This window comes from Mesoplodon mirus, assembly GCF_964341445.2.
Source record: "Mesoplodon mirus genome assembly, chromosome: 7".
In the NCBI taxonomy this organism is placed as follows: Eukaryota; Metazoa; Chordata; class Mammalia; order Artiodactyla; family Ziphiidae; genus Mesoplodon; species Mesoplodon mirus.
In genome coordinates, this window is record NC_138983.1 from 131054557 (window position 1) to 131076857 (window position 22301).

General features: G+C 44.5%; 1 protein-coding gene across 2 annotated transcripts in view; it reads right to left on the reverse strand.

The window, feature by feature from the left end:
- Positions 1-22301, reverse strand: part of CLMP (CXADR like cell adhesion molecule) — a 109089-nt gene that overhangs the window by 20265 nt on the left and 66523 nt on the right. For both annotated transcript variants that reach the window (XM_082627733.1, XM_082627732.1), the window contains exon 3: positions 358-515. In XM_082627733.1, coding sequence (XP_082483859.1) covers positions 358-515 — 158 coding nt within the window. The remainder of the gene's footprint in view (positions 1-357; positions 516-22301) is intronic.

The following is a 22301-nucleotide window of genomic DNA, read 5'->3' on the forward strand; positions in this document are numbered from 1 at the left end:
GTGGGGATGGTTTCAGAGGAGGAAGAGGAGCAAGATTCCCAGCACAGGTGTGGCTCTGGCCCACAGACCAGGCAATCAAGCTACTTCATCCTAGTCCCCTTCATAGGAAAGACCCTACTAGTGCAGATTCCCTCCTTAGGCAAATGATAGACAGCTTTCTCGTAGTTCTTGCTTGCCCAGGAAACATAGAATCTCCTATCCTCACAACCCAGTACCCTTTCTTGTTTATAGTTTTGCATCTGGAAGACTCTAGCCTTTTTCTAGCTAGAAAAGCAGTTCCAGCCCATTCTGACACAAGGAGAAAGGCGAGGGAGGATGGGAGGAGAGGAGGCGGGGCTCTAGCCGGCGCACACTCACCACTTTTTGGTTCCCTTCATGATCGGTGAGCAGCCATTCGATATCCAGCGTGTCTTTTTCTGGGAGCCCCAGTTGATGGTGACAGGGCAAAGTGACCTTTTCCTCTGCCACTCTCTTGATCTCAGTGTGAGTCCCCAAGGTTCCAACACAGTAGGAAACTGGAAGAGGAAAACCTCTGATGAATCACGCAGAAACTGGATGGCAACGTGCAGGAAGCAAATATTACAACCAATAGTTATTGGATGTTTCTGTGGGCAAGGGGCGAGTCAAAGTGTTGGAAGAATCCTGGACCAGAAGTAATAGAAGTCCCGGGTCTCACACTGGCTCCTCCATATTAATTGAATTCATCATATCTTCCTTAACCCCCCAAATTACAGTCCAACTAATGCCCACCTTTCCTACCTTACTGGGTTTTCAGGAACAATGAAATAACTCAGGTCAACAACAGCTTTGTCTTTTGACCTTTCTCTCCTCTACTAGCAAAGGCTTCCAAAAGGACGGAACTTAAAAGGGAAGGCAGGGTTGGCCTCCTCCCAGAACAGGCTCCAGATACTGGTTCACTCCTGAGAATCTTCTTAAAGTCAGGCTGCCCTCACAGAACTCTGAGTAAGTGCAGCATTGCCTCTGGGAACAAGTGGGCTCTTACAGGCAGTCCCTGCTTCCTTTATGGACACACATTCTTCTACCTTGCCACCCCCACCAACTTCTTTCATTCTCTGTAGTTTTTTTTTTAAAAATTGAGTTATAATTGATATAATATTCTATATAAGTTACAGGTGTTCAATATAGTGATTCACAATTTTTAAATGTTATGCTTCATTTATATTTATTATAAAATATTGGCTATATGCCCCATGTTGTACAGTATATCCTTGTAGTTTATTTTATACATAATGGTTTATACCTCTTAGTCCCCTACCCTTTTATTTTCTCTGTAGTTTCGTAACCTATGGCTTCACAATATCCAGCAGCACTTTCTGTCCAAAGTAGAATCCCAAGTTACCACATTTGGATCCTGGCCCTTCATCCATCCAATATTCCTTTGGCCAACAGGAATTCAGTTCCACCTTTGCTTTCTTTAACTGTCATCTTTTTCCAGGAATGGTATGGTGTCAGCAACTTTACATCCCAAGTTCACCTTCTCTCCTTCCTATTCATCTCTTAGTACCTGACTTTTTCTTTTTTCTTTTTTTTTTTTTTTTTACTTTTTGGCTGCACCGCATGGCATGTGGGATCTTAGTTCCCCAACCAGAGATCGAACACATGCCCCCCTGCAGTGGAAGCTTGGAGTCTTAACCACTCGGAGTCTTGACCTCCAGGGAAGTCTCTCTTAGTATATGACTATTAAATCTATGGAACTGATGACCGATTGATATAATGAAACCTCACCTGATTCTAGGTATAATGTGTCTGGCATTTAAGGTGTGCTTTAGCTCTGATCCTTCTTTACCTCCTTACACAGTGATAGAGAAGCTCAGCATCAAAAATGATCTCTTTCAAGCCATTCACAATGGAACACAACCTCTAAGATGGAACAGCCCCAAGTGCCAGGGCTTGTGTGAAGCCCTCTCTCTGGCAGAGAACTCACTCTGTCACTTTATTTATTTATTTTTTATTAAGGTTTTCAAAACATTTATTTCTTGAAAGTTAAAATGTGCATAATAGGAAACCAAAGAACACAAGAAGCAAAAAACAAAGTCATCCATCATCACAGCATTTACCATTTGATGTGTCCTTCTAGGTCTCGTTTGTGTACTTAAACAAAACTAAGCATCCATTTTTATGTAATTAAGATCATACAGTTATGTATCATGCTTTTTCACACATCATGAATATTTACCATTTCAAAGTCCCAAAGCTATGAGTATTTTGATAACCAAAAATACATTACACCAACTCAATCTGGAAGGAAAAAAAATGTAATCCTTTCTTGGCGACAAAAGCTTCAGAAAAGACAAAAATGGCAACAGGCCTCTAGATAAAGATATTGGCAGAGTTATGATTAAAATACTACATTCCCTTACCGTTCAATTAAAAATGAGACATAAAGCAACACAGTACCCAAAGTATAATGCTTTTAAGAGGATTCATTATCTGATCTAAACTATTAAAGTATTAGCAAGGAGGTATGTTTCCACTGAATTACTTAACAATGTATTCCTATAGTACAGCTAAGAGATGCACACACATCAACGGTTATCATCCAAATATAAAAAGGAACACATCCACATACTTCCCTCCCCTTTATACTTCCTTCTGCCTCTCTGCTGCCAACCTAATGAACAAGTCCTGGTGTACATTTCTCAGATGGTTTAACGATTCCATGTCCAAGATGCTACTTTTTTACCAATTATAACAAAGATATTTACAAATTGGTTAATTCACTAGCTCTACTTTTTATTATACATTGTCACCTCAGGACTCCTAAAAAGCCTAGATGTTGCAAAATAATGAATGAACCTTGTCCATTATAAGCATTGGTACTTTACAAAAATGCACATTTAGACCTATGGTTATAACCTAAAACTGTCTTCTAGATATGGAGATATTAGCTAAGAGCCCTTCCCTTCACCCTTCCTCTTACCCCTCCTCCAGCATATCAGCGACTAAGTACAGGACTATATCTAGCTCCAAGAGGTGGATTAACATAGACGCTCCCAGAAGACACAGGCCTTCCTAAAAACCAACAAAAGGGCATTTATTAAGGGGTTATTTTACTACCTCTACTTTTAATATACTTTGGGCATTAGGACCTGCTTATTCTTTAATACACAGCACTCTTAACTAAAACACACAAATAGAACAATGGTTAGACAATCTGAACTTGTCTAAAGACTCATGGGCACAGATCCCTTCTCTGTGCTTCCTTCCCTGTCCGCTCCACGCCTCCCCACCACCCCGTGAATAGTCAGCTTACTCTCCAAGACTCAAGTTTAACAATTTCCACTCCCCCAACAGAAAAAAAAATACTTAAAAGGTCTTACTTTTAACTCTCTATTTTCAACATGTGTTGTGCACTTTTACACATGTAGAAAGATTAGATGTTTCAAATACAGATTTAAGTTTGTCCACTATGTATACACATAGTAGCACTGAAGAAACTGCACACAAAGGCTATAGTCACAACGTGTCTCCTAAACAGGAACACTCTGGCCTAGAAGCTTCCCCTTCTCATCTCTATCAACCCAGTGGACAAGAATAATAAGCATCTGTAATGCTTAGCGGGGATTGTAACAAATTCACTTCCTCCAGTTGTTTTCAGAAGTCTTTCCTATGAATTTTAACACAAAGTGTACACAATGTATTTGTCAGCTATTTTTGTCATACACTGGCAACCTCTTTAACATCCAGGAAGACTAGATGTTGTAAATTTGGACCCTCTGTCTTTTATGTACACTGTGTACATAGCCAAGTAAAACAAAACGCAGAGACACACCAGACAATGGTTAGTCTTGGTATAAAGCCCTTTACACTTTCTTCTTTCTCCCTGAACCAGCACAAATAAAATAATGTGTGCTGCTCAGAGAGGTGGTTTGATCATTTTGATCACTCCATTTCTAAAAGACAGTATTTCATATGAATTTTAACAAAAGGGTATATCTACAAAATATGTTACTTCACTACCTCTACTTTTAACATACTTTGTGCACTTCTAAACATCTAGAAAGACTAGATGTTTCAAATAAGGACTTAAGTTTGTCCACTATATACACAGTAGTGTTGAATAAACTACACACATGTAACAACGGTTAGATCTGAAAGTGTCTTCTAAATAGGAACATTCTAATCTAGAACACTTCATTTCTCCTAGTACCTCCTTTTCTGCCATCCATCCAACATTGGGCAAGGACAGGCACAGGTGTCACTTAGATGTGATTTACAATTTCACTTCCAAAGGCCCTTTTCAGAAGACGGCCTTTCAATGAATTTTAACACAAAGTGTACAAAATGTGTTAGTTTACTAACTCTACTTTTGTCATACATTGGCAGCCTCTTTAATATCTAGAGACTAGATATTATAAAATTGGGACCCTTTGGGCCAGTATATACAAAATATATACAGTAAAGTGAAACAAAATGCATGTAACATATAGAGCAATGGATAAGCTGAAATGCTCCAGTTCCTGCTAGCAAAACACCTTCTGCAATCTTCCCTCCCACCTCCCTAAACCCAATGAACAAGCACAGAGTATACTGTTCAGAGAGGAGGTTTAACAATTCCATTTCCAAAACTATTTCCCATCAGTTTTTAAAAGCTATTTACAAGAAGCATTATTCTACTAAAACTACTTTTAAATACATCAAGCACTTCTAAACATCTAGAAAGAATAGATATTTCATTTAAGAACTTACTTGTCCGCTATGTACACAGCACTGTTAAATAAAATTGCACACATGTAACAATGGTTATAATCTGAGGTATCTTCTAAATATGACCATTTTGGCCTGAACCATTTTCCTCCCTCACTTCCTTCTCTCCACCGCCAATCCAGTGGACAAGTACATGCATGTGTAATGCTTAGAGGTGGCTGAACAAATTCATATCCAAGAGTCATTTACAGAAGACAAGCATTCTTATGAATTTCAATAAAGTATACAAAATGTGCTCATTTTACTACTTTGTCATACACTGGCAACCCCCTTTAACATCTACAGACTAGATGCTGCAAAACTAGGACTCAATTTGTCCATTATATACACTATATACACAGCAAAACAAAATGAACATACATTTAATGGTTTTGTCTGAAAATGTCCCGGTATGAACACACTAGCGTATGACCTTTTGCAATTCTTTCCCTCCCTCCTCCAAACCACTGAACAAGTATAGACAATAGCATACTGCTCAGAGAGGTGGTTTAACATTGAACATTCCCAAAGACAGTACTTCCTGTGAATTTTAGCAAAAAGATATTTACAAAGTGATATTTTACTACCTCTACATTTAACATACGTTGGGCACTTCTAAACATCTAGATGGACTAGCTGTTTCAAATAAGGACTTAATTTGTCCACTATATACAGAGCAGTACTGAATGAACTGCACACATGTAACAGTTATAATCTGAAAGTGTCTTCAAAATACCAGCATTCTAGCCATTCTAAGACCAACCCCGTTCTCTCTCGCCCCGCTCCACCAACCCAGAGGGCTATCATGCTCAAATTTTCAGAAGACAATCTTTCCTAGAAATTTTAACACAAAATGTACAAAATGTATTATTTACTAACTCTATTTTTGTCATACACTGGCAACCTCTTTAACATCTGCAAAGACTAGGTGTTGTAAATTAGGACTCATTTGTCCATTATATACACTATATACACAGCAAAGTGAAACAAAATGCAGGAACACAAAAAAGACAATGGTTAATCTTGCCTCACTATCAACACACTGGCACAGAGCTCTTTGCACTTCCTTCTCCTCCCCCCGACCTCGAACCAGTGCACAAACAAACACAGTGCATACTGCATACTGTTCAAAAAGGTGGTTTGGCCACCCCTCCCCCCCAAAAAAACCAACATTTCATACGAATTTTAACAAAAAGATATTTACAAAATGTCTTTTTACTACCTTTACTTTGAACATATATCAGGCACTTTAGAACATCTAGAAAGACTAGATATTTCAAAAAAGTACTTATTGTCAACTACATATACAGTAGTAAGGAGTCAAATGCACACACAAAACAATGATTCTAATATGCAAATGTCTTCTGTGACCAGTCTGGCACAGAACCTTCTTTTCTTCCTCCTCAACGTCTTCCATTGCATGTCCTGTAACCCACTGAACAAACGTGGACCTCTGTGGCTCCTGATGTCGCCTCTAGTGGTGGTCAAACAACTGCATTTCAGAAAGTCATTTCCAGAAGACATTTCTTTTCTACGGTTTTTTTAAAGAAACAAATGGGCATTTACAAGACATGGGACTTTAACTCTGTCATACGTCGGCAACCTCTTCACATCCAGAAGGCCTATATGCAGCGAAAAGTTTTCTTTCGAAAGGTTGGGGGGAAAGTTGAGAGCAGCCTTTTCATATTATATACACAGGCCTTCTATAAACGGCCAGTAAATCTTCCCAAAAGGTGGCGGGCACTTCCTATTGGCCGCATGTGGTACGTGATTCTACCATTTCTATCTTCCGACATCGAGGTCTTGGTAGAACGAAGACCAACCGCCCGATGACACGCGAACGTTCCACCCGTCGTCGACCGGGGCTCCGCTCACCTTCTGGGCCCATTAAGGCCTTTGTCCGTTGTTGTCCGGACGAGGTGAGGTCTCGTCCAACTGGGGCAGAGAGGTCACCTCAGGGTCCGGATCCGCGCGGGCTCCAAGGCCTAAGGGTGGCTGAGCTGGCGTCCACGTAGACACGCCTTCCCGGGCCCTCGAGGCTCTAACGGCCCTCTGCGGCGTTCCAGTGGCCAACATTCTTCTCGCCCTGCCACGCCCGACGCCCAACGGCGCCACGTCCTCGGTGGCCTGCCAGAGGCTTCGCCTAACCCCTGCAGCGTGCGGTCAAGAGACCCGGCGGTGGGCGGCATCTGGGCTCCGAGGGGCCGCCTCCATTAGGTCGCGGAGGTGGGGTGGGGGAGCAGTACGTTGCTGCTTCCAGGCTCGGGAACTGCCAGTGGGCGGCTGCGGCGAGGGCTCTGGGGCTCGGCAAAACGCAGCCTGAGCCTGTCCCGGGGGCCCCCCACCTCTATTATTCCCTGTTCATTTCCCCAAATTGATTAGCAGCAAACCTGTAGGAAGGAGAAGGGCCTGTCTTCTTGCCTGCAGGGAAGTGAAACAAGGAAGAAGGGAGAAGAGGGCACTGTGGTTCTCGCTCGGGAGGGGCGGGGGTGATGGGCTGAAATGCAGGGGCCCTCGGAGGTAGACGGCAAGAGAAGCAGCGGGTGGACTCCCAAGCTCCATGGCCAAGAAAGGAGACTAGAGAAATCTGCTGAGCATAAGAAGGGGCCTCAGCACCAAAAGACAAGCCCCTCGTGGGGTCTAACTGACATTCTCAAGAAGGTTTCCGTTATTTCTGTTTAGAACTTGACACTGCAGTGGGCTTGGCCGCCATGTAGGGAGCACTTCCAATGGTGTGGCTCTGCACTGAGCAGCCACTCTATAAAGAAAGGGTTATTATCCAAAATTACTGAGGAAATGTAAAGAGGGGGTTAGCAACTTGCCCGATATCATACAGATAGTGCAATGTGGCAGTGCTGGGCTCCACCCAGATCTCTCTCACTGCGAAGCTCACACTGACAACCGTGCTGTGCTGCACGTGCCCTTTGTTTTTTGTTTTTCATTTTTACAGCTTGTTGGTATTTTCATCATCAACACCTGAGTGCTTTATTTGGTCTCTACACAGGTGACCGTTTGTGTTTGATCTCTACACAAATGACCATTTCTCCAGTGCTTTTTCTGGAGAGACAACAGAGACAGCAAGGTCTCAGTTACCTGGTAGACACAAGGCAGTACTTGATGAACTGCTAGAAGAACTTTCCAGGACCTCTTCATCCTCCTCTGGCTGATTTTCATTCTTTCTTTTATTCTGCTGGTGCTAGAAGACTAGTATCATTGACTTCTTCCCTTTCTTACATTTTCCCACACTCTGCCAAAGAGTTGAGTTTACCTTCATGACTATCTTCCGTATCTTCTCGCTTTCCTAGTCCTGGAGTTGAAAAGGGGCCTTCCTCTTCCTCTTGCCTTTGACGCTTGGTGTTTGTTGCTGGGAACTTCTGGTGTGTATCTCTGAATCCGAGTTAGGCTCCTGTGGTTTCTCAGTTACCTCTGCCATGTTGTAGCAAAGGTGTGATCTCGTGCCCTTTGTTTTATGTGGCTTCCTGGATGTCTGGTTCTCCCGTTAGCCTCTAAGCTCCTTGAGATCAAGTTCTGTTCACCACTGCATGCCCAGAGCACTCAGCCTGGGTCTCACACACTGCAGGTGCTCAATAAATATGTGTTGGATGGATTTGAATCTAACCCACACCATGATTTTACCAATGAGCAACCTGAGGTCTGGGAATAAAGGAGTCGGCCCAAGGTCCTACTGTTAGGGGAACCACTGACCAAAAGTGCCCTTCCTGGCCAGGCACGACAGTAACCACGGGATTCCCAAGCACCATGGCCAAGACAGGAGACTAGAGAAATCTGCTGAGCATAAGAAGGGGCCTCAGCACCAAAAGACAAGCCCCTCGTGGGGTCTAACTGACATTCTCAAGAAGGTTTCCGTTATTTCTGTCTAGAACTTGACACTGCAGTGGGCTTGGCCGCCATGTAGGGAGCACTTCCAATGGTGTGGCTCTGCACTGAGCAGCCACTCTATAAAGAAAGGGTTATTATCCAAAATTACTGAGGAAATGTAAAGAGGGGGTTAGCAACTTGCCCGATATCATTCAGCTAGTGCAATGCGGCAGTGCTGGGCTCCACCCAGATCTCTCTCACTGCGGAGCTCACACTGACAACCGTGCTGTGCTGCACGTGCCCTTTGTTTTTTGTTTTTCATTTTTACAGCTTGTTGGTATTTTCATCATCAACCCCTGAGTGCTTTATTTGGTCTCTACACAGGTGACCGTTTGTGTTTGATCTCTACACAAATGACCATTTCTCCAGTGCTTTTTCTGGAGAGACAACAGAGACAGCAAGGTCTCAGTTACCTGGTAGACACAAGGCAGTACTTGATGAACTGCTAGAAGAACTTTCCAGGATCTCTTCATCCTCCTCTGGCTGATTTTCATTCTTTCTTTTATTCTGCTGGTGGTAGAACGCTAGTATCATTGACTTCTTCCCTTTCTTACATTTTCCCACACTCTGCCAAAGAGTTGAGTTTACCTTCATGACTATCTTCCGTATCTTCTCGCTTTCCTAGTCCTGGAGTTGAAAAGGGGCCTTCCTCTTCCTCTTGCCTTTGACGCTTGGTGTTTGTTGCTGGGAACTTCTGGTGTGTATCTCTGAATCCGAGTTAGGCTCCTGTGGTTTCTCAGTTACCTCTGCCATGTTGTAGCAAAGGTGTGATCTCGTGCCCTTTGTTTTATGTGGCTTCCTGGATGTCTGGTTCTCCCGTTAGCCTCTAAGCTCCTTGAGATCAAGTTCTGTTCACCACTGCATGCCCAGAGCACTCAGCCTGGGTCTCACACACTGCAGGTGCTCAATAAATATGTGTTGGATGGATTTGAATCTAACCCACACCATGACTTTACCAATGAGCAACCTGAAGTCTGGGAATAAACGAGTCGGCCCAAGGTCCTACTGTTAGGGGAACCACTGACCAAAAGTGCCCTTCCTGGCCAGGCACGACAGTAACCACTGGATTCCCAAGCTCCATGGCCAAGACAGGAGACTAGAGAAATCTGCTGAGCATAAGAAGGGGCCTCAGCACCAAAAGACAAGCCCCTCGTGGGGTCTAACTGACATTCTCAAGAAGGTTTCCGTTATTTCTGTCTAGAACTTGACACTGCAGTGGGCTTGGCCGCCATGTAGGGAGCACTTCCAATGGTGTGGCTCTGCACTGAGCAGCCACTCTATATAGAAAGGGTTATTATCCAAAATTACTGAGGAAATGTAACGAGGGGGTTAGCAACTTGCCCGATATCATACAGCTAGTGCAATGTGGCAGTGCTGGGCTCCACCCAGATCTCTCTCACTGCGAAGCTCACACTGACAACCGTGCTGTGCTGCACGTGCCCTTTGTTTTTCATTTTTAAAGCTTGTTGGTATTTTAATCATCAACCCCTGAGTGCTTTATTTGGTCTCTACACAGGTGACCATTTGTGTTTGATCTCTACACAAATGACCATTTCTCCAGTGCTTTTTCTGGAGAGACAACAGAGACAGCAAGGTCTCAGTTACCTGGTAGACACAAGGCAGTACTTGATGAACTGCTAGAAGAACTTTCCAGGACCTCTTCATCCTCCTCTGGCTGATTTTCATTCTTTCTTTTATTCTGCTGGTGGTAGAACGCTAGTATCATTGACTTCTTCCCTTTCTTACATTTTCCCACACTCTGCCAAAGAGTTGAGTTTACCTTCATGACTATCTTCCGTATCTTCTCGCTTTCCTAGTGCTGGAGTTGAAAAGGGGCCTTCCTCTTCCTCTTGCCTTTGACGCTTGGTGTTTGGTGCTGGGAACTTCTGGTGTGTATCTCTGAATCCGAGTTAGGCTCCTGTGGTTTCTCAGTTACCTCTGCCATGTTGTAGCAAAGGTGTGATCTCGTGCCCTTTGTTTTATGTGGCTTCCTGGATGTCTGGTTCTCCCGTTAGCCTCTAAGCTCCTTGAGATCAAGTTCTGTTCACCACTGCATGCCCAGAGCACTCAGCCTGGGTCTCACACACTGCAGGTGCTCAATAAATATGTGTTGGATGGATTTGAATCTAACCCACACCATGATTTTACCAATGAGCAACCTGAGGTCTGGGAATAAAGGAGTCGGCCCAAGGTCCTACTGTTAGGGGAACCACTGACCAAAAGTGCCCTTCCTGGCCAGGCACGACAGTAACCACGGGATTCCCAAGCTCCATGGCCAAGACAGGAGACTAGAGAAATCTGCTGAGCATAAGAAGGGGCCTCAGCACCAAAAGACAAGCCCCTCGTGGGGTCTAACTGACATTCTCAGGAAGGTTTCCGTTATTTCTGTCTAGAACTTGACACTGCAGTGGGCTTGGCCGCCATGTAGGGAGCACTTCCAATGGTGTGGCTCTGCACTGAGCAGCCACTCTATAAAGAAAGGGTTATTATCCAAAATTACTGAGGAAATGTAAAGAGGGGGTTAGCAACTTGCCCGATATCATACAGATAGTGCAATGTGGCAGTGCTGGGCTCCACCCAGATCTCTCTCACTGCGAAGCTCACACTGACAACCGTGCTGTGCTGCACGTGCCCTTTTTGTTTTTCATTTTTACAGCTTGTTGGTATTTTCATCATCAACCCCTGAGTGCTTTATTTGGTCTCTACACAGGTGACCGTTTGTGTTTGATCTCTACACAAATGACCATTTCTCCAGTGCTTTTTCTGGAGAGACAACAGAGACAGCAAGGTCTCAGTTACCTGGTAGACACAAGGCAGTACTTGATGAACTGCTAGAAGAACTTTCCAGGACCTCTTCATCCTCCTCTGGCTGATTTTCATTCTTTCTTTTATTCTGCTGGTGGTAGAATGCTAGTATCATTGACTTCTTCCCTTTCTTACATTTTCCCACACTCTGCCAAAGAGTTGAGTTTACCTTCATGACTATCTTCCGTATCTTCTCGCTTTCCTAGTGCTGGAGTTGAAAAGGGGCCTTCCTCTTCCTCTTGCCTTTGACGCTTGGTGTTTGGTGCTGGGAACTTCTGGTGTGTATCTCTGAATCCGAGTTAGGCTCCTGTGGTTTCTCAGTTACCTCTGCCATGTTGTAGCAAAGGTGTGATCTCGTGCCCTTTGTTTTATGTGGCTTCCTGGATGTCTGGTTCTCCCGTTAGCCTCTAAGCTCCTTGAGATCAAGTTCTGTTCACCACTGCATGCCCAGAGCACTCAGCCTGGGTCTCACACACTGCAGGTGCTCAATAAATATGTGTTGGATGGATTTGAATCTAACCCACACCATGATTTTACCAATGAGCAACCTGAGGTCTGGGAATATGGAGTCGGCCCAAGGTCCTACTGTTAGGGGAACCACTGACCAAAAGTGCCCTTCCTGGCCAGGCACGACAGTAACCACTGGATTCCCAAGCTCCATGGCCAAGACAGGAGACTAGAGAAATCTGCTGAGCATAAGAAGGGGTCTCAGCACCACAAGACAAGCCCCTCGTGGGGTCTAACTGACATTCTCAGGAAGGTTTCCGTTATTTCTGTCTAGAACTTGACACTGCAGTGGGCTTGGCCGCCATGTAGGGAGCACTTCCAATGGTGTGGCTCTGCACTGAGCAGCCACTCTATAAAGAAAGGGTTATTATCCAACATTACTGAGGAAATGTAACGAGGGGGTTAGCAACTTGCCCGATATCATTCAGCTAGTGCAATGCGGCAGTGCTGGGCTCCACCCAGATCTCTCTCACTGCGAAGCTCACACTGACAACCGTGCTGTGCTGCACGTGCCCTTTGTTTTTTGTTTTTCATTTTTACAGCTTGTTGGTATTTTCATCATCAACCCCTGAGTGCTTTATTTGGTCTCTACACAGGTGACCATTTGTGTTTGATCTCTACACAAATGACCATTTCTCCAGTGCTTTTTCTGGAGAGACAACAGAGACAGCAAGGTCTCAGTTACCTGGTAGACACAAGGCAGTACTTGATGAACTGCTAGAAGAACTTTCCAGGACCTCTTCATCCTCCTCTGGCTGATTTTCATTCTTTCTTTTATTCTGCTGGTGGTAGAACGCTAGTATCATTGACTTCTTCCCTTTCTTACATTTTCCCACACTCTGCCAAAGAGTTGAGTTTACCTTCATGACTATCTTCCGTATCTTCTCGCTTTCCTAGTCCTGGAGTTGAAAAGGGGCCTTCCTCTTCCTCTTGCCTTTGACGCTTGGTGTTTGGTGCTGGGAACTTCTGGTGTGTATCTCTGAATCCGACTTAGGCTCCTGTGGTTTCTCAGTTACCTCTGCCATGTTGTAGCAAAGGTGTGATCTCGTGCCCTTTGTTTTATGTGGCTTCCTGGATGTCTGGTTCTCCCGTTAGCCTCTAAGCTCCTTGAGATCAAGTTCTGTTCACCACTGCATGCCCAGAGCACTCAGCCTGGGTCTCACACACTGCAGGTGCTCAATAAATATGTGTTGGATGGATTTGAATCTAACCCACACCATGACTTTACCAATGAGCAACCTGAGGTCTGGGAATAAAGGAGTCGGCCCAAGGTCCTACTGTTAGGGGAACCACTGACCAAAAGTGCCCTTCCTGGCCAGGCACGACAGTAACCACTGGATTCCCAAGCTCCATGGCCAAGACAGGAGACTAGAGAAATCTGCTGAGCATAAGAAGGGGCCTCAGCACCAAAAGACAAGCCCCTCGTGGGGTCTAACTGACATTCTCAAGAAGGTTTCCGTTATTTCTGTCTAGAACTTGACACTGCAGTGGGCTTGGCCGCCATGTAGGGAGCACTTCCAATGGTGTGGCTCTGCACTGAGCAGCCCCTCTATAAAGAAAGGGTTATTATCCAAAATTACTGAGGAAATGTAAAGAGGGGGTTAGCAACTTGCCCGATATCATTCAGCTAGTGCAATGCGGCAGTGCTGGGCTCCACCCAGATCTCTCTCACTGCGGAGCTCACACTGACAACCGTGCTGTGCTGCACGTGCCCTTTGTTTTTTGTTTTTCATTTTTACAGCTTGTTGGTATTTTAATCATCAACCCCTGAGTGCTTTATTTGGTCTCTACACAGGTGACCATTTGTGTTTGATCTCTACACAAATGACCATTTCTCCAGTGCTTTTTCTGGAGAGACAACAGAGACAGTAAGGTCTCAGTTACCTGGTAGACACAAGGCAGTACTTGATGAACTGCTAGAAGAACTTTCCAGGACCTCTTCATCCTCCTCTGGCTGATTTTCATTCTTTCTTTTATTCTGCTGGTGGTAGAATGCTAGTATCATTGACTTCTTCCCTTTCTTACATTTTCCCACACTCTGCCAAAGAGTTGAGTTTACCTTCATGACTATCTTCCGTATCTTCTCGCTTTCCTAGTCCTGGAGTTGAAAAGGGGCCTTCCTCTTCCTCTTGCCTTTGACGCTTGGTGTTTGTTGCTGGGAACTTCTGGTGTGTATCTCTGAATCCGAGTTAGGCTCCTGTGGTTTCTCAGTTACCTCTGCCATGTTGTAGCAAAGGTGTGATCTCGTGCCCTTTGTTTTATGAGGCTTCCTGGACGTCTGGTTCTCCCGTTAGCCTCTAAGCTCCTTGAGATCAAGTTCTGTTCACCACTGCATGCCCAGAGCATTCAGCCTGGGTCTCACACACTGCAGGTGCTCAATAAATTTGTGTTGGATGGATTTGAATCTAACCCACACCATGATTTTACCAATGAGCAACCTGAGGTCTGGGAATAAAGGAGTCGGCCCAAGGTCCTACTGTTAGGGGAACCACTGACCAAAAGTGCCCTTCCTGGCCAGGCACGACAGTAACCACTGGTGTGAGTTATCGTACAACAGGAGGTCCTCGTAAGGAACTCGGAACTGACAAGCTACCACCAGTCGGAAGAATTCAGGAAAGGTCAAAATGAGAGAGGAGGGCTTCCCTGGTGGCGCAACCGTTGAGAGTCCACCTGCCGATGCAGGGGACACGGGTTTGTGTCCCGGTCCGTGAGGATCCCACGTGTCACGGAGCGGCTGGGCCCGTGAGCCATGACCGCTGGGCCTGCGCGTCCGGAGCCTGTGCTCCGCAACGGGAGAGGCCACGACAGTGAGAGGCCCACGTACCACAAAAAATAAAAAAAAAAAATGGGCTTCCCTGGTGGCGCAGTGGTTGAGTGTCCGCCTGCTGATGCAGGGGACACGGGTTTGTGTCCCGGTCCGGGAGGATCCCACGTGTTGCGGAGCGGCTGGGCCCGTGAGCCATGGCCGCTGGGCCTGCGCGTCCGGTGCCTGTGCTCCGCAATGGGAGAGGCCACGACAGTGAGAGGCCCGCGTACCGCAAAAAAAAAAAAGGAGAGAGGAGGTGCCAGTCCGTGTGTCCTACCAACCTCCCAGAATCCTTCTCGCTGGAATCCATCTTGGCTGAGCAATGCACATGTCACAAGGAAGGACCCTGAGTCAGAATGATTGGCCAGAGACAACCTGGAAACTAAAACCTGAGACGGTGAGCCACATGGCAGAGCAGTTCTCCTGGGTTCCCTTACCCTGCTGCTTTCCCCCCAGGGCCCCTTGCCCATAAAGTCTCTTGCTTTGTCAGCACGTGTGTCTCCTCAGACAATTCATCTCCTAGTGTTGGACAACAGCCCACTCTCCGGCCGTGGAAGGGGTCCCCCTTCCTACAACACTACAACTCATTTAGTGCAGAAATAACCCATAGAAAACCCAGCCCCCCTCAGTCCCCACAAAGCAGAGGCGGTTTGCACGGTACTAAGCTAAGCTTGTAAGAAGGAGCTCTGGCTTCCATCCCCGATCATTCCACTGGACACGACAATGTTCAAATGAAGCACTCCTGGCAAAGCTAGAGAACCCAGTACCAATTTGGTGCATACAGTAGGCACTCTATACATTGAATAAATTGCACAGAATCAGCTATGTAAGTTGCTGATTTTAGCCACTAGAGGGAATCAAAGGCTCGGATTTGGTTGCTGCCCCACAAGGAAAGGAACATAGTGGTGGGCCCTGTGCTTTGCCAGAGCACCAAGTTCTATCTAGACCACACCCAGAATTAAACACAGCAGTGCAGGGACTGGCTACCCAGTGAATACAAACGCCTTTACCAAGGCAGGGAGCCTCAAGATCAGTGTGCATGCACCTTTAGTCTTCCCTGAACCTCAGTTCCCCAGGACCCCTGCAGATTTCTCAGGTCCTTCTGTGCTTTTTAACCCACAGTCTACGTGTTCTACAGTCTACACGGACAGGGGCCTGGGCTCTGATTACCACCCCCAGGCTCAGCAATGCTCATGGGGGATGCCGAGCACGTCTGCCGCCTGGCTGGTGAGCAGGAAGGAGCAATCCCAACACCCCGGGGCCAGCCTTGGGTTCCCTGGACACTGAACGGTTTGTCTTCATTGAGGAAGACCTTGGGGATCATCAAAATTTAACTGCAGCTTGGAGAATTGAAGCGTCAAGTCACAAAGCTGGTTGATGGCAGAACTGCAAGTAAGGGAATTACCTCTATTGTGTGACTGGGACTTGTGACGGTGGAGACAGGGGCTGGAAGGCGGCAGTGGTAAGGACCCCCGCCATGTGCAAATGCAGTCATGGACGCTGCAGCTGCTCCCTAAGCTGAAGCCTTTGCCTACAGCTCCAGCACTTAACAAAAGGACCCCTGTGAGCTTGGGAGAATTACCCTCTCTGAGCCTTAGTGTTCTCATCTGCAAAATGGGAATTAAACTAGACGCTGAGGTAAAGCACCTGGTGATGGCACATAGGGGTCTCCCCCTAAAATGTTCTTCTCTAGTACAGAAAGGAGCTTTTCCTCAGATGACCGCTGCCTACCTTCGCTAAGATTAGTTTAAGGGTTTATTCTCTAAAGGGCATTTACATTTATTAAAGGTTCTCTTGAACCTTCAAGACCTCCTTCAAAGAGAAGGGGCGGGGCTAACTTTTTTTTTCAACATGAATACTTGTATATAACCGAGGGAAAATAAGCCACATATTTTGAAGATGAATCCACTGAGGAGATGAGTCAGTTTTTAAAAGGCGATTTCTATAACCAATTGACTATTCACATTAAAACACTCATAGGGCTTCCCTGGTGGCGCAGTGGTTGAGAGTCCGACTGCCGATGCAGGGGACATGGGTTCGTTCCCTGGTCTGGGAAGATCCTACATGCCGTGGAGCGGCTGGGCTCGTGAGCCATGGCCGCTGAGCCTGCACGTCCGGAGCCTGTGCTCCACAACGGGAGAGGCCACAACAGTGAGAGGCCCGCGCACGGCAAAAAACAAAAAAAACAAAAAAAAACCCACTCATAGTTGACTATGCTACTCGCATAAAACAGTCACTCTCAAATCGCCTTTCTGTAAATGTGATGTATGAAGAGCTGGCATTGTTTCAGTGGTCAGGTAGACGCCTTGGACGACCCTTTCAAGGAAGCTCACTTAGGCCAAGTAAGTGAAGCCTATAGTCTTCAAGCCCTGACAAAAACACTGTTTCCCTCACATACTGAGGCCCTATTTCTGGATCAGACTGTAGGGTTCGAGAGACGTGGCAGGAGTGAGAACCCTGGCTGAATTTTCTCAGATGGCTCCCCTAGGGCTGCCGGTGACCCATCGTGCTTTCACGGATGCAAAGAGACAAATGGCCAGGGGTAAGTTTTAATAGAAACCAGTATGCTGCATATAAAATATCTATTTCTCTTTTCTTTCCCTAAGAGAGAAATTTTCTACTTCTCAAATACTTACTGAATGCCTACAGGGTACAAGTTGCCCAGGGTCTGCTTGCTACTCTCTCCAAAGAATGGATCCTCTATGCTGCCCTCATCAACACAGGTCATGCACGCTATTTAGTGTACAGCAGGGCACCTGCTAACAGGCAATGGAGGGGTGCAAGCACCCCCTTCCACTCGGTGATTACACTCTTTTCAATGGACCTGTTCTCTTAACTGAAGGGGAGGAGAATTTTCTTGTATTTTGCTTTACATGGAACATTTGAGAAAGCCTCAAGAAAATCAAAATCATCGAACGTCATTTAGAAAAATTAAAAGGATTTTGGAAATTTAAAAATAGACTTCTCTTAATTTATAGATCAAGAAATCGAGGCTTAGAGAGAAGTGACTCACCCAAATGCCTCCTGATTTCTAAGACTAATATATATATATTTATATATATATTATATATATATATATATATATATATATATATATATATAAATTCTGTAGGGGTGTGTGTGTGTGTGTGTGTGTGTGAAGGCGTGTACCTTCCAGACTGTTTCTGGAACACTGTATGCAATTCAAGGTACAGCAGGATGCAATAGAAAGAGCATGAGTTTGGAGTCAGACAGATGTGGACTTAATTGGCCCTAAGACCAATTAATTCCCTGACCACTCTTGAGTCTTTTTCCTTCTCTGTAAAATGAGCATAAGAACATCAGCCATGAAAGGTGATTTTAAGGGTTACATTTGATGTATGTAAAGTGTCTGGCACTGGCACATGGTATACAGTACATACTCAACAAATGTTCATTATTATTATTAATAGTTGTACACGCCATGCTTTGAAAGACAAGGAAAACCAGAAAAACATGCTGAGGAAGTGAAGAAGAATTGTGAGGCTGAAAGTCATTTTGCTAGGTAACTCTTAATATTTGGCCACATTTGCTCTCTCTCTCCATATATATATGTATCTGTATATATATGTATGCATATGTATACGTATATATACATACATATATGTATGTATACATGCATATTTTGCTGCTTATTTTTGCTGCTATGTTTCAACATCTTGATCACACCTAGGAAAAGTAATCATATTGTATGGAAGATCAATCATTTCCGACAAGAGTGGTTAAGGAAGACGCCAAAGAGTAAGTGGGATTAAGCTGGTTCTGAAGACAACAGGCTTTTCCTGCACAGACCCCAAGGAAGGCAGAGAACATTCCTGGTGGAGGAGCAGCTTGAGCAGAGGCAGCCTCTCTCCTCTCGTCAGCCTCTCAGGCGCCCTTGCTGTGAACCAGGCAAGTTTCTCTTCTCTCTATTTTGCTTTCACAGGCCAAACCCAGCATCTCTCCAGCCAGCTGCCTTTATGAGGTGTTCGGAAAAGGAAAACCAATTCACTCTGAGCTGCTAGATTCATCTCAATGTCTTCTCAGAGACAAACGTATAATTGATATTTAGAGAAAGCCTGGAGCTGAAGGAACGCAGCTGTGGTTATCAGTGGAATTTCAGGCATCTGGGAATCAGTGTGGTGCCTTGTTATCTTTTTCCCCCAGGAGGTGAGCATTTGTTCCTGTAATCCTAAAATTAATGTGGGTGCAAGGACCAAGATGGCAGCCTTGGGCTTCAGGTGGGAGTGTATAGAGCTTCCTCTGGCTTCCCAGCCTGGGGGTTGGTTTCAGAGGAGGAGAAGGAAGGCAGAAGGAAGTGGGGAGGAAGATGGAGTAAAGGAGGCGGGCGGGAGGGAAGGAGCAGGGCTGGATGTAGTGGGGAGAGGAGAGGGGAAAAGGGAGAGCCTTATGCTGATAGAAGATAGGTGAAGAAGTTTCCAGACTAAACACAGGCTGATTAAAAATTATCAACTCATGGGCTTCCCTGGTGGCACAGTGGTTAAGAATCTGCCTGTCAATGCAGGGGACACGGGTTCAAGCCCTGGTCCGGGAAGATCCCACATGCCGCGGAGCAACTAAGCCCGTGCGCCACAGCTACTCAGCCTGCGCTCTAGAGCCCGCGAACCACAACTACTGAGCCCGTGTGCCACAACTATTGAAGCCCGTGTGCCTAGAGCCCGTGCTCTGCAACAAGAGAAGCCACCGCAATGAGAAGCTGGCGCACTGCAACAAAGAGTAGCCTCCGCTCACCGCAACTAGAGAAAGCCCACACACAGCAACGAAGATCTAATGCAGCCAAAAATAAATAAATAAATTTTTAAAAATTATCAACTCACCTTCCGTCCCCTCTGTGAAAAACTGTCTCAATATATACTTTGTGTGTATTTATCCACATTAAAAAATTGTATGGAGCTCTTCACCTATCAGGCATAAAGGGAACACATAAGATGATAACACTTACTCCTCCCTCCTCAAACCATTTGAAAGCTAATGATTAATAATACTTTACATTTATTTAGCAATTAACAATTAACTCAGCCTATTCAAATACATTATCTCACGTGGCCCTATGAGCACACGATGAGCTCATGTTATCACCTCTGTTTCAGAGAAGAGAAAACAGAGGACCACATAGCTGAGGCCACACGGCTGATGGGTGGGACTGTGGGGACATGGGCCCACCTCCAGTGTTTATTCTAATCTCTTTCCCACACCAGAGGTCATTGCCTTTGCCTTGAAATTGGCTGGAAACACAGAGGTCATGTTTATTAAATATGGGTGGCACAGAGCTAGGTAGCTGAGCTAATCTGAGTGAACACATTTAAGATATATAATTATCTTGCTAGCTGGGATTCTGAGCCAAAGGCTTGATGAAATTTAATAGAGACAATTGTTAGAAGTTATAGCTAGGCACAAGTACAGTGTAGGGTGGGAAAGACCTGGAGGACCTGGGGGGCTACCAGATTTACGCTGACCAGTAGTATGATATAACTGCTGAAAAAGCCCATGGAGTTTGGGTTGCAAAACCACTTTGAGGAATAACCCCTTCATTGTCCTCTATCCTAGACACATGAGCACATCCAGAACATCTGTGTTCAGTTCTAGAAGCTGCACATGAGAGGGACATTGACAAAAAAGTTGGCATCCAGGGTTGTAACTGGGAGATGATGGAATCTAAAAACATGTCATATGAGGAATAGTTGACACAATTATTGGTGAAAAGGTAGCAAGATGGAAGACTAAGGGGCAACGTGGTAGTTCCTTTCCAACATTTAAAAGCCTACAAAACAAGTAATAGGCTTATTGAGTGTTGTTCCAGAGAGGAGAATTAGGTCCAGATGGTGTAATAGATTCAATCATAAAAGGATAAACTGGGAGATCTCCAACACCTCTTTCCAATTCTGAAATGATATGATTCTCTTACAAAGGATCTATTCCATTTGGGCTTAATATTTTTAATTGAATTATAGTTGAATTACAATGTTGTGTTAACTATTGCTGTACAGCAAAGCGACTCAGTTATACATATATATATTCTTTTTCAAATTCTTTTCCATTATGGTTTATCACAGGATATTGAATATAGTGCCCTGTGCTATACAGTAGGACCTTGTTGTTTATCCACATTTGGGTTTAATATGTTGATAGACTTTCTAACAGTTAGTCCCTGCCTGATCGGAGAATGCACTGAATCATTTAGTGAATTTTCCATTCCTGGAGTCACTCAAGTGTGGGTATGTCAGGGGCTGTGAAAGGGATCCTTATGTGTGGATGTTAAACTCAATATTTCATGTCCTTCCTAACATTCTATGAAATATTTTTCCAATGCTTGATATAGTCAAGGCACGGTCCTCGTATACAAAGTGTAAGATACAGATGTATACTATTAGCTGTCAGTGTATTTTGTCATCATCTATCACCTCTTACACAATTTATACAAATAGTCTAGTTTTGTTCCATTGTAACATTACTTTCCAAGATCACTGACGGGCTCTTTGATAGAACTAAAAGGAACTGGCCCCATGCAACTGTAGCATTTCTTTCCTATATGTGGATATTTTAATCCACAAGGGGGCAGAATTTGCTTAGCGAGATTAGCCGAGCCTCACCTTATATTTTTATAATAGAAGGATTAAAATTGACAAAGAATTATAGACGACCTTGGATTTAAGCTTGAAAAGCACTTTGCTGCCATTTGTGGTTATATGCTAAATTTCAAACTGTATGCGTTTAGTTTCCAAGGACAATGGAAAAAATGGAAATCTTAGAAAATATGATCAGGCATTTGAGAAAAACGTCATTAAAGAAATAGAAACACACACTTTAAAAAAATAACTTAAGGTCACTGGTTTAACTTTTTCTAACTGAAAGAGGTGTTTACTTTGTCTAAGACCAAAAAAACTTATTTTCATTGCAGAACTTCTTATGAAACAAATCAATTACTCAGGTATTGTGAAGTATCATCTTCAGAGAGTCAATAAGGAAAGGCAAGAGGGAAGGAACAAAAATCCATCCCAGGTGGCTTAGAGGGGAGAAATCAGCAGAAGAACCCTCAGGGTCCTTTAAATCTTGATGTTTAGCCTTTGTTTTAGGTTGGTAATTTACTGAATTACAAAACCCTAGAATGCTCTGGTTCCCTGTAATCTAGAATCTCAAGCTTGGGAAGGCCCAGAAGGTCATCTTGGTCATTATCCTGCCTTCAGGTCAATTTCACGTTTAAAACTAATCTGCTAAAACATATGAAATTGTTCATAGTCTCTCATTATCACGGAGAATCTGAAATCACAGGAAAACTTTTATTAAGTTCTTGACAGGTCTGTTAGTATCAAATTGTTTATTATTGTATATCATAAGATATTCAGGAATACTGATTTCTATAGCATTTCCTTAAACATCTTATCCGCCATGCTTCAGATTCTGGGTGCCACAAACTAACGGGAACATTGACAAAATAGTTGGCAGCCAGAGCTGGGTAACCAGGAGTGCAGTTGTTCAAGGAATATGAGTAGCACTCCTGTTACCACCCTAGATCGTGCCGGGCTACAGGGATGAATGACATTGTCTTTTGTCTATGAAGACGTCCCAATAATAGAGAAAC